This window comes from Myotis myotis, unplaced genomic scaffold (assembly GCF_014108235.1).
Source record: "Myotis myotis isolate mMyoMyo1 unplaced genomic scaffold, mMyoMyo1.p scaffold_m19_p_2, whole genome shotgun sequence".
In the NCBI taxonomy this organism is placed as follows: Eukaryota; Metazoa; Chordata; class Mammalia; order Chiroptera; family Vespertilionidae; genus Myotis; species Myotis myotis.
In genome coordinates, this window is record NW_023416324.1 from 70,456,393 (window position 1) to 70,474,674 (window position 18,282).

The 18,282-nt window shown below is 39.4% G+C and overlaps 1 protein-coding gene across 11 annotated transcripts in view; it reads right to left on the bottom strand.

The window, feature by feature from the left end:
- Positions 1-18,282, bottom strand: part of EVI5 (ecotropic viral integration site 5) — a 191,844-nt gene that overhangs the window by 122,211 nt on the left and 51,351 nt on the right. For all 11 annotated transcript variants that reach the window (XM_036352437.1, XM_036352435.1, XM_036352436.1 and 8 more), the window contains 4 exons: positions 15,363-15,506; positions 14,302-14,391; positions 14,103-14,200; positions 3,992-4,052 (listed from right to left, as the gene is read on the bottom strand). In XM_036352437.1, the coding sequence (XP_036208330.1) occupies positions 3,992-4,052; positions 14,103-14,200; positions 14,302-14,391; positions 15,363-15,506 (393 nt within the window). The remainder of the gene's footprint in view (positions 1-3,991; positions 4,053-14,102; positions 14,201-14,301; positions 14,392-15,362; positions 15,507-18,282) is intronic.

Genomic DNA, 18,282 nt, shown 5'->3' on the forward strand with positions numbered 1-18,282 from the left:
TAAATTTCTCCCAGTTTTCAATTTAAACACTACTATTTTGTTTTTCATACCTTAAGGTATTTTGTTCTCCTATTTAACACTTATCATTATCTAAAATACTATACATTTTACTTTTCTGTTTACTGTCTGATTTCTGTACTAAAATGTAAACTCCATGAGGGCAGGAATTGGTTTGTTTCATGAACACATCTCAAGTGCCTAGAACAGAGCTTGAACATGTAAGTTGGCACTATAAATATCTGTTGAATGAATGACATTAAATAAATTATGCTACTGCACCCCCACTATATATTATTCAGACATTAGTTTTTTAATAAAAAGTTCATAAAATGAGCATCCAAATCCTTCTTACATTACCTACACATTAAAGTCTCTCTTGGAAAGCATCACAGTGTATACACTGAAGAACCTATATGGGCCTTCAAAAACCAAATCAGCCGAAACCGGTTTGGTTCAGTGGATAGAGCGTCGGCCTGCGGACTGAGGGGTCCCGGGTTTGATTCCGGTCAAGGGCATGTACCTGGGTTGCGGGCACATCCCCAGTGGGAGATGTGCAGGAGGCAGCTGATCGATGTTTCTCGCTCATCGATGTTTCTAACTTTCTATCTCTCTCCCTTCCTCTCTGTAAAAAATCAATAAAATATATTTAAAAAAACAACAACAACAAAAAAATCAGAGTTCAAATTCTTGACTTTTACCATTTTCGAGCAATGTGGCCACTACCATATTATTTGAGCTCTCTGGTGCTTAGTTTCTTCATGAAAAGATGGGAATAAGAAACCTTTCAAAATACTATTCTAAGAATGAATGGAGATAATGCATGTAGATGACCTCTCATATATTAAATGTTGAATAAATGTAACTGTCAATACGAATACCTCACACTGCTGAAAATAATTACTGAATGACTTAGATATTTGTCATGACTTCTTTTTTATGTCAGGCAGTAGATGCACAAGTGTTTTTATATTATTCTCTGTTTTTCAACATATATGGACTATTTCTTAATTTTTGAAATTTAAAAAATGTTAATTTCTGATTAAAAATAAGTCAGGATTTCTAATACCTCCCATTTGCAAAGAACAAATTTAAATATAAGTACTAGAGTTCATATGTTTATCTTAAGTAGAAGACAAAGCTTTTTCTTTTTTTCTTTATTAATTTCAGAGAGAGGGAAGAGAGAGGGATAGAAACATCAATGATGAATCATTGATGGCTGCCTCCTGCATGCCCCCTACTGGGAATCAAGCCCACTACCTAGGCATGTGCCCTGACAGGGAGTCGATCCATGACCTCCTGGTTCATGGGTTAACACTCAACCACTGAGCCACAATGGCCAGGCAAGGTGTTTCTTTATAAAGATTTGTGGGTTACCCTAATATAAGCTATAATTTTAAATTTGTACCTCCTTCCTTTCAGGTGGAACATCAACAGATTAGAAAAAGATACTGATAAAGATGTTTCCATTAACAAAAATTTCACACAGTAAAATGTGAGATTCTCCATATGAAAGCATTATTATAAAAATCTTCCTAAATATATACATATATATCAAACACTTTCTCAGAGAAGGGGTAAAAATACTTAAAAATTACATCTTGACCAGGAAGGTGACCAACAGATATAATTATTAGAATAAAAGGTCACCAACCCAAAGGTCTTAGAATTTTAATTACAGTAAAGAGAATGGAAACCTTAAAAATACTGCATAATATCAAAGGCTATTTGTTTTTGCTTCCATATTAAAGCATCAAATAACTTGATGATCATACTATGTGCTTGTGTAGAGAACAGTATAAGACTATGTCCCTGAAGGCTTTTGAGGAGAACCAAGATAAGAAAGTACTAGTTTAACAGAACTCATTCCCTCGTAAAAGGAACCTCAAGGAGAAGGGAAGAGAGTAAGAAAGTGGCATATCTCATTTTACAGAAAGGCTCATATAATACATGGCTAATTAATTGTAAATAAGGTGATCATTTGATCATGACTGATCCAATAAACAAGGTAGTCATCTGATTATGACTGACATGAGTTGCCAGGTCCAAGTTAAAGCCAGACATACCAAATTTTAAGTGAAAAAAGTTCAGTCACACAAAAATTGTTTGGCTTTGCCGTTTGGTGGCGGGGTAGGGGAACATGAAGAGTGAAAAAAGAGATGGATATGGTGTAAGAGTAAGAAAGAACTCTGTGTAAACAAGATTTTATAAAAGGAACAGACTACCTTTGAGATCAGCATACTTTATTTACCTGATATGTCCCACTAATATTTTTAATTTTCTTTTTTTTTCCAGATTCTCTTCTAATAAATAACTTTATGCCATCTGTTTTTGCCTAAGACACATGGAGCTGGCAAGCAAAAGTATTTTGTGAGGTAACTGAACTATAACTTCCCCCAAAAAACAAAATTTGAAAAAAACTGCAAATATAGGCTAAAATCTGCAGTTACCTTTTTGAAAGGTCTTTTGTTATTTCTATATTCATGGGACTTAATTTTGGAAAAAACTTCAAGAGCAAGAATTGTTCATAGACCTGAGATTATTGTTTCCCACAATAACATAGCATGATGAAATGAACAGGATGGCTTCCCCATCCTCAGATTCTTGATTTGCAGTTCCGAATATTCCTGGTATGCGATAACCCATACTCTTTCCCCACTCATCAGGATGACGTACTTTTTACTTTCAGTAGGTTGAAGTAGAGGGTATAATTAATTTTACCCTTACTCATGGTACCTAAAAGAAAAGCAAATGGTAGAGTAGCAGTTGGATGATAGAATTTTAAAAAGGATGGAAAAAACATCCACAGGGATCTTTCTGTCTGTCTGTCTCTCTGTCTTAAACATGTAGAAGTATCTATTTCCAATTAATAAGAATAAGGGGCAAAATGGAAATAAACCATCTAGAGAAGGGAGTCAAAGTTGATGAGAGAGGTCACATAGAAAAATAGGGGAGATTGTCTCCCAGGAGGCTTTTTGAGGAGGATCATGGCAAGAAGAAATACTAAAAGAACCCATTCCCTTGCATAAAGGACGTGTAGGGTGTGAGTACTACAGTGGTACTGCCGAGGCTGAACTGATACATGGCTGATGAACTGTGAATAAGGAGGTCAGCTAATGCCCTGCCAGATCCAAATAAAAAAATCAGACAGACACACCCAAACCCAGAGGGTTTTTTTAAAAGTGGAATCACTCAAGAAATACTGTTTTATCTTGTTTCTTTGCAGGGTGGGCGGGGGGAGGATTGAGAGATAAGAAATTGGATCAGCCAGTCACTGAGTTCCTTCACTAACTCATCCTCCTACTAATCATCCCCATCCTAATGTATCAGCATAAAAGCCAATAAAACTTGCCTTAACTCCCAGCTCAAACAATGACAAAGATTCTCAACCTAAAAATGTCTGGCCTTACAGGGGGTACAAATAAGAATTTTAAGGTACATATAGAAATTTGTATGTTCTTTAAATTGAAAATCTACCTGTTTCTCTGGAGAGTAGTTCAAAAGTGTAACATTTCCTTACTGATGAAAAAATTGAATTAGCCAAAGCTTCCTGCATTTCTAAAGCAGCCATAATTAGTTCTAGTGCAATGATTTGTTCTATTTAGTCTACCTTAGGCTATAGTGCTGTTAGTGTCAGCATACTGTGGATTATCTTCTCTGCAACTTTAAAATATCCTTAAATGGAATAATTATCTTACCCATAGAAGTATTTTCTCCTGATGACCCACCAACATATCTAGTAAAAGGGAAGAGTTGCTCTCTTTTACACTAGAATGAAAACCACCCTGGTCACATTATTCTGCTTTTTGAAACATCTACTTTTAACTACAATTAGTGGGACAGAAAATAAATTTATCAATAAATAAATACAAACATCATTGCTAAATGTGCTATAAGTAATTAAAAATATATTAACATAACCTAACATCTCTTGCCAAATAACTGACTTCCATCAATGTATGTGCTGTACTTTTAAAAGTCCTGAGATGCTTACTTTAATTTCAACTTGCTCTTCCATTTCTTTAGTTTTTATTGTAGTGTATTCCTTTTCAAGCCTAAGAAGAAAGAAAAGGTGTATTTTCATTCAAAAGTAGTTATTAAATTATAAAGTTTAACACTATATATTAACACAAAATATAATTTCATTAGGTTCCCCCAACTTATATTATAAATTGAGATATTTAATGAGAAAAATCATTCAAATAGTTATATAAATTCTTACAAAATTACTTCAAAAATAAGAGAAATAAGAACCATACAAAAGTAAATTTTAGAACAGCAATTTTCAACCCTTTTCATCTCATGGTACACATAAACTACTAAAATTCTGCAACATACCAAAAAAACACATGTCTTGCTGATCTGACAAAAAAAAAAAATGTATAATTTTGACTTACAAAAAATAATAATAATTATCTACCCTTTTTCCTCCAAAGTAACTTTTTTAAAAATCAGGTGTCTATACTTGTATATAAGGATTTCTGGTACCAAGAATTAACCAATCAAACACAACCTTATTATGCAACATGACCAATAAAAGCAACTCTATTATATGACCTATATATTTATAGCTCAAGGTAGAGCATTCACACCAGATAGCTACTGTTGTGTTGACTGTTGCAATTTTTTTCATTTGACAATCTAAGGGAAAAGAGATCAGTACCCCCGACTAAACAGTCAGGTATTACATGTTTTAAAATTTTCTGTGACACACAGGTGGAAAATCGCTGCTTTAAAAAGTAAAATATATAAGGCACCAAACAGAGAACTAAGTGTACAGTTTCAATTCAGCACTGAACTTATACAAAAGAACTACCCATCCTCCCCCATCAAATTCAAATACATCTGTAGAGTTCAACCAAAGAGATCTTAACCAAAAAGAAAAACTTAATGACAGGGATACAATGCATTGTTACGCGAATTCATCTTTGCGCAAAAATATCAGGCCCTAGCCTATTTTGCTCAGTGATTGGCAATGGCCTGCAGACTGAAGGGTCCAGGTTCGATTCCAGCCAAGGGCACAAGCCCAGGTTGTGGTCTCGATCCCCAGTGTGGGGCATGCAGGAGGCAGCCGATCAATGATTCTCTCTCATCACTGATGCTTCTATCTCTCTCTCCCTCTCCCTTCCTCTCTGGAATCAATAAAAAAAATATATTCTTTTAAAAAGCTCAGAATGAGCAACATTAAACTGATGAACAAAAACATATCCAGAGACAGAGAAGCATCGATCAGACCATCAAACCTCAGAGGGAAGGTAGGGGATCAACCAAAGGACTTGTATGATTAAAAAAAAAAAAAAAAAAGCTCTGGAACCATGAAGAACAAAACAGCACACAATTAAATCAAGCACAAGAGAAAATGATACAATAAAGAGACGCAGTAAACAAAAGATGTATGAGGCTGTTGCACAGGTTTATGTATGAGGCATAACGTGGCATGTTTTCTTTTTTATAAATAGAAAGCATGCATTCTAAAATAATAGTAAAGCAAATATATAAACCAGTAACATAGTTGTTTACTATCATTATCAAGTACTATGCAATGTACATTATTGTATGTGCTATACTTTTATAAGACCTGCAGTACAGATTTGTTTACATCAGCATCAACACAAACACATGGGTGATGCACTGTACAATGATGTTACCATGGCTACAACATCACTAGATAGAAAATTTTCGGCCCCATTATAATCTTACTAGAAGCCCGTCGGGGTGTCCCTCAGCCCGGCCTGCACCCTCTCCAATCTGGGACTCCCTCTCACAATCCAGGACCACTGGCTCATAACCGCTCGCCTGCCTGCCTGCCTGATCACTCCCTAACCGCTCCCCTGCCGGCCTGATTGACACCTAACTGCTTCCCTGCCAGCCTGATCACCCCCAACTGTCCTCCCCCGCCAGCCCGATCACCCCCAACTGCCCTCCCCTGACGGCCTGATCACCCCCAACTGCCCTCCCCTGCTGCGACCCACCTCCTCCGCTGCCGCCGGCACCCGCCTCTTCTGCGCGAGGCGGCGGAGACGCAGAGACTGGCCTCCTCCGTGCCACGGGGAGCCGCGGGACCCCCAGGCCTCACCGTGCGACCCCCAGGCCTCACCGTGCAGAGTGGTCACTGGGCCCCACCTCCGCTTGTGGCAGCCATCTTGTAACGACATCACGCGCAAGGGCGCGAGGACCACCCAGGCTTTTATTAGTATAGATGGGATCACCTTCATAAATTTGGTCCGTTGGTGACCAAAAACATGGTTATCTGGCACATGACTGTATTAAAATTAACTAACATATTTATAATGGGGGAAAGGGGACAACTCTATCTAACAAAAGAATTCCAATTAATAAACATAGAAGGAATGAGGCAAATACAAACATCACCATTAGCACTCTACATCAGTAAGTGCCACAGGCAAAAAAAAATCAATGAATTCTAAAATTAGTGAATAAAACCTTAAGCTAGTTTCAAAGCAACTGTCCAAAAATATCTTATCTAATAATAGACAAACACGGTAATTAACCGCACCTCCGACACGCTTCCCATTGGCTAATCAGGGCGATATGCAAATTAACTGCCAACCAAGGTGGCGGCCGGCAGCCAGGCAGCTGAAGCGAGCAGGAGGCTTGCTTGCTCCAGTGATGGAGGAAGCCAACGTTCCCCGCCTGCTGCTGCCGGCCTCTGAGCTGCACTCTAAGAAACAATGTTGCAATTATAGAAGCTAAACAAACCCCAGAAACCTACTTTCAGCCAGCGGGCCTAAGAGCTGGAGCTGCAATAGTGTTTCAATTATAGAAGCCAAACAAACCCAGACACCTGCTTTCAGCAGCCAAGGTCCAGAGCTGGAGCCGAGCCTCAGAGCTAAAGCTGGCTCTCAGCTCCAGTGACAGCCATAGAAGGTAAATAAATCCCAGAATAAAAAAGAAAAAAAGGAGAGGTTGGGAGCTTCAGTCACCCGCCAGCCTGAAAACGGCCCTCAGCCCCTCACCCAGCCTGGCCAGGCACCCCAGTGGGGACCCCCACCCTGAAGGGGGTGTGACCAGCTGCAGACAGCCGTCAGCCCGTCATCCAGGTTGGCCAGGCACCCAAGCGGGACCCCCATCCTGATCCGGGACACCCTTCAGGGCAAACCAGCCGGCACCCACTCGTGCACCAGGTCTCTATCCTATATAGCAAAAGGGTAATATGCAAACTGACCCTAACAGCAGAAGGACTGGGAATGACTGGTCACTATGACACACACTGACCACCAGGGGGAAGATGCGCAATGCAGGAGCTGCCCTCTGGTGGTCAGTGAGCTCCCACCTGGAGGAGCTCTGCTCAGCCACAAGCCAGGCTGATGGCTGCCAGTACAGCGGTGGTGGTGGGAGCCTCTCCTGCCTTCTCAGCAGCGCTAAGGATGTCCGACTGCAGTTTAGGCCTGCTCCCCGCTGGCAAGTGGACATCCCCCGAGGGCTGCCGGACTGCCAGTGGGATGTCTGATTGCCATCTTAGGCCCAATCCCCCGGGGAGCGGGCCTAAGCCAGCAGGTGGTCATCCCCTGAGGGGTCCCAGACTGCGAGAGGGCACAGGCCGGGTTGAGGAACTCCCCCCCCCCCGCCCCCACCGAGTGCACAAATTTTTGTGCACCGGGCCTCTAGTTTAACAATATAAGAGGAAAATAGTAAATTTATAGTACAGAATCCTAGCGGGCAACATCAGAGCCAACTGATCAAGGTTAACATCACCAATAATCATTTGACATCAAGCACCCTTGTTAGGATATACTGAGGAGGGAACCTCGCTTCTGTGGTATCTTTTCCAGTAATCAAGATAAACCATCAAACAAACCCAAACTGAAGGACATTCTACAAAATAACTAATCAGCTCGCTTCAGAAATATCAAGGTCATAAAAGACAAGAAAAGACTAAGAAAATAAGAAATGACAAATGAGATATACTTCTTACAATTTTACTGTAAGTGTAAAATCATTTTTTAGAAACTTATAGAACATAAAAAATAGTCCCAACAAATTTTTATATATTTCTCTTGACCAAAAATGTTAATATCAAGTTTAATAACTCCAAATATTAATAAGATCAGGCCCTAAATAACCTATAGCTGCTTTAAAAAATTAAATTCTCCAGGGGGGTGAGGGCATGAGTGGGAGGGCAATGGGGGGATAAGGACACATATGTAATACCTTAATCAATAAAGAAATCAAATTCTCCCTCAAAAAATAAAAACCTATTATATATAAAATCTTAGAGTAATTTCTAATTTCTAATTGAGATAAAACATATAAACATGAAGTTTTTCATTTTAAGTATTTTTAAATGTACAGTTCAGTAGTATTATATATTCATAAAGTTATACAGCCATTATCACCAGCATGTCCATAGTACTTTTCATTTTATAAAACTGAAACTCTCCCCATAAACCAATAAAACCCCATTCTCCTTTGCTTAGACCCAACCATATTATATTGTGTTTATGATTATAACAACACTAAGTTTCTCATATAAGTGGAACCATACTGTGACTGGCTTATCACTTTTAGAAAAAGGTCCCCAACGTTCATTTTATACCTACGTCAGAATTTCCTTCCTTTTTAAGACTGTCTTGTATTTGTTGTAAATATAATGTATTTCATTGTGTTCATATACTACATTTTGCCTATTCATTTATCCATTAAAGGACACTTTAGCTGCTCCCAAGTTTGACCGAAAATGAATAATGCTGCTATGAATATGGGTATACAAATATCTTTTTGAATCTTTATTTCACTTTTTTAGGAGGATATACCCAGAAGTGGAATAGCGGGATAATATGGTAATTCTATTTTTAATTTTTTGAAGAACTGCCATATGCGTTCCCATAGCAGCCTTGCCATTTTTCATTCCCAGCAACAGTGCACGAGGGTTCCTATTTCTCCACATCATCAGCAACACCTTTTATTTTCTGTTTATGTTATAGAAGTCATCCCAATGGGTGTGGGGTGGTATCTCATTATAGTTTTTTTTTCTCACTATAGTTTTAATTTACATTTCCATAATGATCAAGGATGCTGAACATCTTTTTATTAAATGTGATTCATTTTTTTTCTTAATTTCCTTAAAACTTTTATATTGATCTTTAGAGAGAAAGGAAGGGAGAGGGAGAGAAAGAAACATCAATGTCAGATCAAAATATCAATTGGCTGCCTCCTGCATACCCCCTACCAAGGATCGAGCCAGCAACCTGAGTATGTGCCCTGACCAGGAATCAAACCAGCAACTTTTGGGTGCAATGGGTGATGCCCAACCAACTGAGCCACTCCAGCCAGGAAGAGCATCTTTTTATGCACTTATTTAATTGGCCATCCATATATCTACTTCGGAATAATGACTATTCAAGTCCTTTGCCCATCTTTTATTATTTTTTAAATTTTTTAAAATTGTATTGGGGTGACATTGGTTCACAAAACCTTACCAGTTTCAAGTGTACAACTCAATAAAACATCATCTGCACACTGCATCATGTGCCCATTGCCCAAAGCAAAGTCTCTATCCATCCCCAATTATCCCCACTTTGCCCACCTCACCCCCGTTTCCCTCTGGCTATCATCCCACTGTTGCCGGTGTCTATGTATTGTGTGTGTGTGTGTGTGTGTGTGTGTGTGTGTGTGTGTGTTGCTTATCCCTTCATCTCCTTTACCTTCTTTCATCCAGCCAGCCAAGCCCCCTCTCCTCTGACAGCTATCATTTTGTTCCTTGTATCCATGCCTCTGGGGGGGGGGGGGGTATTGCTGTTGTACGTCAGTTAATTTTGTTCATTAGATTCCACATATAAGATCATATGGTATTTATCTTTCTCTGACTGGCTCATTTCATTTAGCATAATAATCTTCAGGTCCATCTATGCTCTCCGCAAAAGGAAAGATTTCCTTCTTTTTTATGGCCAAGTAGTATTACATTGTGTAAATGTACCACAGCCTTTTTATCCACTCATCTACTAATGGCACTTGGGCTGCTTCCAGATCTTGGCTATTGTAAATAACACTGCAATAAATATAGGGAAGCATATGTTCTTTTGAATTAGTGTTTCCAGTTCCTTCAGATATATTCCAAGAAGTAAACACTCTGGGTCAAAAGGCAGATCCATTTTTAATTTTTGAGGCAATTCCATACTGTTTTCCACTATGGATACACCTGTCTGCATTCCCATCTACAGTGCACGAGGGTGCCCTTTTCTTCAAATCCTCACCAGCACTTGTTTGTTGATGATAGCCATTCTAGCATTTGTGAGGTGATATCTTACAGTGATTTTAATTTGCATTTCTCTGATGATTAGTGACATAGAGCATCTTTTCATATATCTATTGGCCATCTGTACATCCTCTTTGGAGAAGTGTTTATTCAAGCCCTTTGCCCATTTTTTAAATTGGATCGTTTGGGGTTTTTTGTTTTTTAATATATTTTTATTGATTTCAAAGAGGAAGGGAGAGGGAGAGATAGAAACATCAATAATGAGAATCATTGATTGGCTGCCTCCTGCATGCCCTACATTGGGGATTGACCCTGCAATCCTGGCATGTGCCCTGACCTGGAATCAAACCATGACCTCCTGGTTCATAAGTCAATACTCAACCACTGAGCAATGCCAGCCGGGCAAATCACTTGTTTTTTAAGTGTTGAGTTGTATACCAGGAAGTTCATTATATGTTTTGGAAATTAACCCCTTATCTGATGCATCATTGGCAAATACATTCTCCCATTCAGTGGGATGTCTTTTCATTTTGTTGATTTCTTTTGCTGCACAAAAGCTTTTCAGTTTGATGTAGTCCCATTTGTTTATTTTTGTTTCCCTTGCCTGAGGAGATATATCAGAAAAAATATTGCTACAAGAAATGTCTGAAATTTTACTGCCTATTTTTTCTTCTAGGATATTTATGGTTTCACAACTTTTTTTTTTTTACCCGTTATGAGTTTATTCTTGTGTATGCTGTAAGTTGGTGGCCTAGTTTCATATTTTTGCATGTTATCTGTCTAATTTTCCCATCATAATTTTTTGAAGAAACTGACTTTATCCCATTGAATGTTCTTGCATTCTTTGTCAAATATTAATTGATCATAAAGGTGTGGGTTTATTTCTATGCTCTCTATTCTGTTCCATTCATCTATATGTCTGCTCTTGTACCAATACTATGCTGTTTTGATTACTATGGCCTTGTAGTTCAGTTTGATATCAGGTAGTGTGATACCTCAAGATTGCTGAGGCTATTCAGAGTCTTTTGGGGTTCCATATAAATTTTTGGAATATTTATTCTAGACATTTGAGACATGCCATTGGTATTTTAAATAGGAAATGCACTGAATCTGTAGATTGCTTTGGGAAGTATGGGCATTTAATGATGTTAATTTTTCCTATCCATGAATACAGTATATGCTTCCATTTACTTATATCTTCCTCAATTTCTTTCTTTAGGGTCATATAATTTTCTGAGTTCAGGCATTTTACCTCCTGGGTTAAATTTATTCCCAGGTATCTTTTTTTGTTGTTGCAATAGTAAATGAGATTGTTGTTTTAATTTCGCTTCCTGGTAATTCATTAGCCTATATAGTAAAAGCCTAATATGCTAAGTGTCCGACCGTTTGACCAGTCACTATGACATGCACCGACCACCAGGGGGCAGATGCTCTGACCAGCAGGTTAGCTTGATGCTGGGGTTTGGCTGATCGGGCCTGGGCGAGATGGGCCGGATACACCCTGAAGCCCTCCCTCAGTCCCTCCCAGATCGGGGCCAATCGGGACTGGGCGAGACAGGCCAGACACACCCTGGAGCCCTCCCGCAGCCCCTCCCCAGCAAGCCAATCTGCCATGGTCCCTCCCCGGCCAGCCAGCCTCAATCAGCGCTGATCGGGACTGGGCGAGATAGGCCGGACACGCCCTGGAGCCCTCTCGCAGTCCCTCCCCAGCCCAGATCATGCGCCGGTGGGGTCCCTCGGCCTGGCCTGCACCCTCTCACAATCCAGGGCCCCCTCGGGGGATGTCGGAAAGCTGGTTTCTGCCCAATCCCTGCAGGCCAGGCCAAGGGATCCCACCAGTGCACAAATCCGTGCACCAGGCCTCTACTTGGTGTATAAAATGGTTCCAATTTCTGAATATTTTATATCCTGCTACTTTGTCAAATTCATTCATTAGATCTAGTAGTTTTTCTGGTGGAGTCTTTAGGGTTTTCTATATACAATATCACGTCATCTGTGAACAATGAGTGTTTTACTTCTTGCTTTCCAATTTGGATGCCTTATAATTCTTTTTCTTGTTTGTAGTGGCTAGGACTTCCAGTACTATGTTGAATAAGAATGGTGAAAGCAGACATCCCTGTCTTGTTCCTGATCTTAAGGGAAATGCTTATAGTTTTTGCCTACTGAGTATGATGTTAGCTGTGGGTTTGCCATATATAGCCTTTATTATGTTGAGGTATGATCCTTCTACTCCCACCTTGCTGAGAGTTTTTATCATAAATGGGTCCTGGATTTTTCAAATGCTTTTTCAGCATCTATTGATATGATCATGTGAATTTTATCCTTCAGTTTGTTTACATGGTGTATCACATTTATTGATTTGCAAATATTGTACCATACTTGCATCCCTGAAATAAATCTCACTTTTAATGTATTGCTGAATCCAGTTTGCTGATATTTTGTTGAGGATTTCAATATCTATGTTCATCAGGGATACTGGCCTACAATTTTCTTTCTTTGAAGTGTCTTTACCGGGTTTTGAAATTATTTTTTTTTTAATATATTTTTATTGATTTCAGAGGAAGTGTGAGGAAGAGAGAGAGAGAGAAACATTAATGATGAGAATTATTGATCAGCTGCCTCCTGCGTGTCCTCTGCTGGGGATCAAGCTCACAACCCAGGCACGTGCCCTGATCTGGAATGGAACAGTGAGCTCCTGGTTCACAGGTAGATGCTCAACCACTGAGTCACACCACCCAGGCCAAAATGCACCTTGTTAATCTGTATACCCTCTCCTTGCATGCTCTATCTAAGATATTATCCCATTGCTCTATGTCCTTCATCCTGCTTTGTTTTTCCTATATGGCACTTTCACTGATGGATATTATATATATACAGTGGAGCCTTGACTTACGAGTTTAATTCATTCTGAGACCGAGCTCGTTAAGGAGCTCGTTAACTCAAATTACTCTATCAACTCAATGCAAAAAATCGGCCGAGAGACAGCTGGTATCTCAAAATACTCGTTAGTCGGGACACTTGTAAGTCAAGGCCCCACTGTATATATATTTATTATGTCAGTTTTTTGCACTTCTGTAAGTTTCCCACAGGAGGGACTTCCTGTTGTAGTCATCATTTAAACCCCAGCAATTAGAAATATAAGTTCTTTAAAAATGACACTCAGGGGTCAACTGAGAGGAAAAGAAGGTCAGTGAAATGGACCACACCATAAAAGTGGTTTTAAAAATAATAGCACACTGCCCTAACCGGTTTGGCTCAGTGGATAGAGCGTCGGCCTGCAGACTGAAAGGTCCCAGGTTCGATTCCGGTCAAGGGCATGTACCTTGGTTGCGGGCACATCCCCAGTAGGAGGTGTGCAGGAGGCAGCTGATCAATATTTCTCTCTCATCGATTCTAACTCTCTATCCCTCTCCCTTCCTCTCTGTAAAAAATCAATAAAATATATTTTAAAAAAAATAATAGCACACTTACACATATACACTTACCAGGTTCCTAATTCTAATCCATATAAAATAGGAAAGGGGAGCTTTAAAGGTAATCCACATGGTCCCATGCACTGCTATTAAGAGCAGTATGAAATTCCAATATTAAATTTGTTACATTAAAACCATTTCCACCAGACAACAGTGTGATGATTTCATGGGGGGGAGGGAGGGTTGGGAAGGGTGAAGTGGAAGCAGGCATAGAGTGGACAAATGATGATAGAAAACATAAAATTAAATTAAAATAAATAAATAAATAAAACCATTACTACCAAATAAAGTACTATAGTTGTATAAACTGAGGAGGAAAACTGAACTTATTATTAGAATATTTTACCACTTTTATTTCATTTCCTATATGCTTCAACAAATCCCTATTACTAAAAAACGAAATATAAAATACCTACTTTTTCATTTTTTTTGAGTTATACTTGACTTGGTAAGCTGCCTGAATTAATTTGTCTGGACCTCCATCAAACTGATGTGGAATGACCTTCTGAAAGTGCTAAGAAACAATAAAAAAAACCATAAATACTTAGTGCTGTTTATTATTAACTAATTAATAGTAAAATCTAAAGGCATTCAAAAAATCATGAACTGACTTACTTGTAACATCCCTTCCATGTCGAGTTGCATCAGTTCTGTCTGATTCATTTGAAGAAGTGCTAATCCTACTCGAAACACTATCTCTAAACCCTGAGGAAACAAATTATATAAAGCCAAATTTGTCTTACTCTTCCATCAACAAAAACTAATCATTCAAAAGAATAATAAGGCAAACATTCAGGAATCTAAACTAGAGGTTGGCAAACATTTTCTGTAGAGTCAGATAGTAAATATTTTAGGTTTTGTAGGCAATACGGTCACTGTCACAAATATTCAACTCAGCCACTATAGCCCAAAGCAGACATATCAACAAATGGGCATGGCCGTGTTCCAAGAAAATTTTACTTCCAAAAACAAATGGAAGGACAGATTTGGCATGTAAACCAGTACACAAATCACAGTTTGCTGGCTCTAGACTAAACTAATTTAGCTAGGTAATACAAATTAATCTTCCCAAGATGTAATTAATAGCAATTAACATTGAGTTTGATTAAGAGGTAATTAAAATATTAATAATACCTATAAGAGTTATCTACCACTTTTCACCTATCCTACCTTCTTACCATATTCTCATCCAAAATACAGAAGACAAAGGATCACCTACCACATGTCAATGACAATTAAAGGGCTACTTGTAAGGTGTTCGTGGAAAAGAAGAAACTTAGATTAATTAGATTCATCACTTCTGGCTCTTTGGATAGCAGATGCATTGCAACATGTTAAGTGTGAGGCAAATTCTATCACTCACTAATTCTTACTAAATCAATCAGGAGGTCATACATAAGTTTAAGAGTGTAGGCTCCAGATTCTGATTGCCTAGATTTGAATCCTGGTTACTATGCCACTTATATGCTATGTGTCTATACACAAGCTAGCTACGTCTTGGTTCCCTCATCAATCATACGGGAAAATGAACAGTACCTGATAGGGGTGTTACAGGTTTAAATGAGATCATCCATGTAAGCAGTTTAGCATGGGACACCTGGCTCCTTTATTGTTCTCCTCACTGCCCTGCTCTAATTAACCCAATGATTCCTTGCTCAGAATGCCCATTAGCTTACCTCAGACATAAAGATATCAAATATCCTTGTTGCAATTGGTAGTGGAAAAGTCGTAAGAAAGATAGTCAGAAACCAGGATGATGCATACATTGAGGTATGAAAACTCTGAGACTGAAAATGTACAAAGAGCTCTGGAAGATGTTCCTAAAGAGAAGAAAATAATTAGTTAAAACACAGTAAGTAAAGTTGGTTATTTTAAACCAGATCATTGCATATACACTAGATTAGCCTATACCAGACACGAAGATCAGATACCATATGGAAAGTTTAAGATGTAGAAATTGATATGTTCAAGATAATAGTTACTACCTGGGAAGGGAAAAGAATGTGGAGTTAGAACTTTGGCTGTCTCTATGACATTTTATTAATAAAAAGAAAAATTAAAGCAAGTAAAATTTTTATATTTGTTTAACCTTGTTGGTGGGTAGATGGGTGTCTGGTATTTTCTATAAATTATAATATTTCAAAAAAAATTTTAAGGAAAGAAACGCTATTTTGAAATACTTTCAGGTACTGTCATTGTTCACCTTACCTACCTACCTTCTCACATAAAATACAGATGCTTCAGCAACTCTAATAATTCAAAACATAAATGACACATTAACTGAAAATAAACCAAAAGCTTTAAGGGTTAGTACAAAACAAGCTTACTATTTTAGAAAAAGAATTTAAGAATCATCTCAAGATCGACTTTGTCTTTAAAATGTAAAAACATTTTACATATCCCCTTCCTCTTACCATACATAGAAAAGATATAGAATTTAAAAATTCCGGTGGGTGCCCTGAGTGGTCTGGCTCAGTTGGTTGAGCATCCTCCCATGCACCAAGAGGTTACAGGATTCAATTCCCAGTCAGGGCACATGCCCAGTTGTGGACTTGTTTCCCAGTAAGGAATCAATAAAAATATATTTTTAAAAAATTCTTGTAATTAAGGCTGCCAGAGAAAAGGGGACTCATAAAAATGGCTCTCATGCCAGCTCAATCATTAACCTATATTCTTAAATTCTGCTTATTTAATTGACATTTAACTAAACGAGAATACTTATACCATTATTTTACAGGACAATATAGTAAACTTATTTTTATATATAAAATATAAAAACTGGCCCTGGCCAGGTGGCTCAGTTGAATAGAGCATCCTCCCATATACAAAAAGGCTGCAGGTTTAATTCCCAGACAGGGCACATACTTAGGTTGCAGGTTCAATGTCACAAATAGGAGGCAACTGAGCAGTATTTCTCTCTCATCAATGTTTCTCTCTCTCTCTCCCTTCCTCTTTTTCTAAAATCAATAAACATATCCTCAGGTAAGGATAAAATAAAATAAAAATTAAATCCAGAAAGATAAAATATTTCAAAGGTATTTTTCTTTAATTTTGATTCCTCTCCCCCCCACCCTCATTAAGTCACTAGACTCTGAATCTTAAACTAGCAACAGAAAAGGATGGGAACATTGTTTTTTAAGATTAAAAGCTAGCGGGAGAACCAAGATGGAGGCATAGGTAAATGCCTGTACTTGCTGCCTCCCACAACCACATCAAAACTACAACTAAAAGACAAAACGAGTATCATCCAGAACCATGGGAAGGCTGGCTGAGTGGAAGTTCGACAACTTAGAGAGGGAAAGAGAAAGGTGCATTGAACCCGGTAGGAGGTACAGAGGTGCGGAAGAGCGGAGGTTCAGAGGCAACTGGGTACACTGTGGTCTTTTTCAATCGGGAGGGAGATACAAACTCCCAACTACTCTGAACTCCAGTTCCGGGCGAGACTCTGGGGACCCAGACTCATACGGAGAGAAACTGGACTGTCTGGCATTGGGCCGGAACATGAGGGCGGCTTTCTCATAGAGGTGCTCGAAGCCTTCATTGTTCCTGCATGGGCTGCGGGACACAGAGACCCAGGGACCTATTGGGGCAGGGCTGACGGGCAAGCATTGCAGTTTGCACCGACCCATGATTCCCTGAGACCACGCCCCACCCAATTTACAACCCCACCCAAGCTGTGCACAGAGGCTTTTGCATATGAATGGCCTGGCCTTTTGCAACCTAACTGCCGGGGTCCTGCCCCAGCAGGTCCAGGGGTCCCCAAAGGTGTGGACGGAGTCGGCGAAGAAGGAATGACACAGAGACAGAGTTCAGTTGATCAGCAGCCTAGCCAGGATCTCTAGCCAGGATCTCCAGCCAAGTTCTGGTCTGGATCTCCAGAGAGGTTCTGCTGTTTATTGTCTTGTTACATCCGTATTTATACCAGTTTTTTTTAATCCTGTCAATTTCTATTGCAAAGGTTAGGGCGTTTCTTATCTCCATTCCAGGGAGTAAAGATTATGTAGCTTAAGCATGATTGTTTGTAGTTAAAGTGATTAACTACCGGCCTGGCACTTAGTTAAGGAGTTTCATCCCCTCCCTAACTTCAGGGAAAAATCCCTACCTGGGGAAACAAGCTTTCTCGGAGAGGTGACCTTGGTTAAAACACACAGCGCTAAGGGGAGCAAACATATTAAGAACAGTATGCTATATACGCCAGGTCCCTTGAAACATATGCTGTGCAGATGTTTCTTTCCTGCAGCGACTGTGTCAAGCAGCAAGGATGGACCGGCTTCCGGCACCTAACCTAACAAACTACAGCTGGGTCAAAGAACCTCAGAGCTTCCAAAAGAAGGCCTAAGGCTTGTCAGCTGCCTGCATTGCTTCACAGCTGCGCCTCATTTGCGCACCTCCAAACCCCAAAGAGGAGGAATCTGCAGATCTCTCCATAGCTCCTGCTGGGTAGCCTCAGGCAGTGGCTGACTTTGCACCTCCTTGGAGATCCAAAAGCCAGTGTACCCAGTGGTCAGAGTGTGACCATACCAGAGTGCAACTCTTCACATCCATAAAAGACATACTCAGGGGGCAGACTCAGTGAACACCAAAGCCCACTGAAGC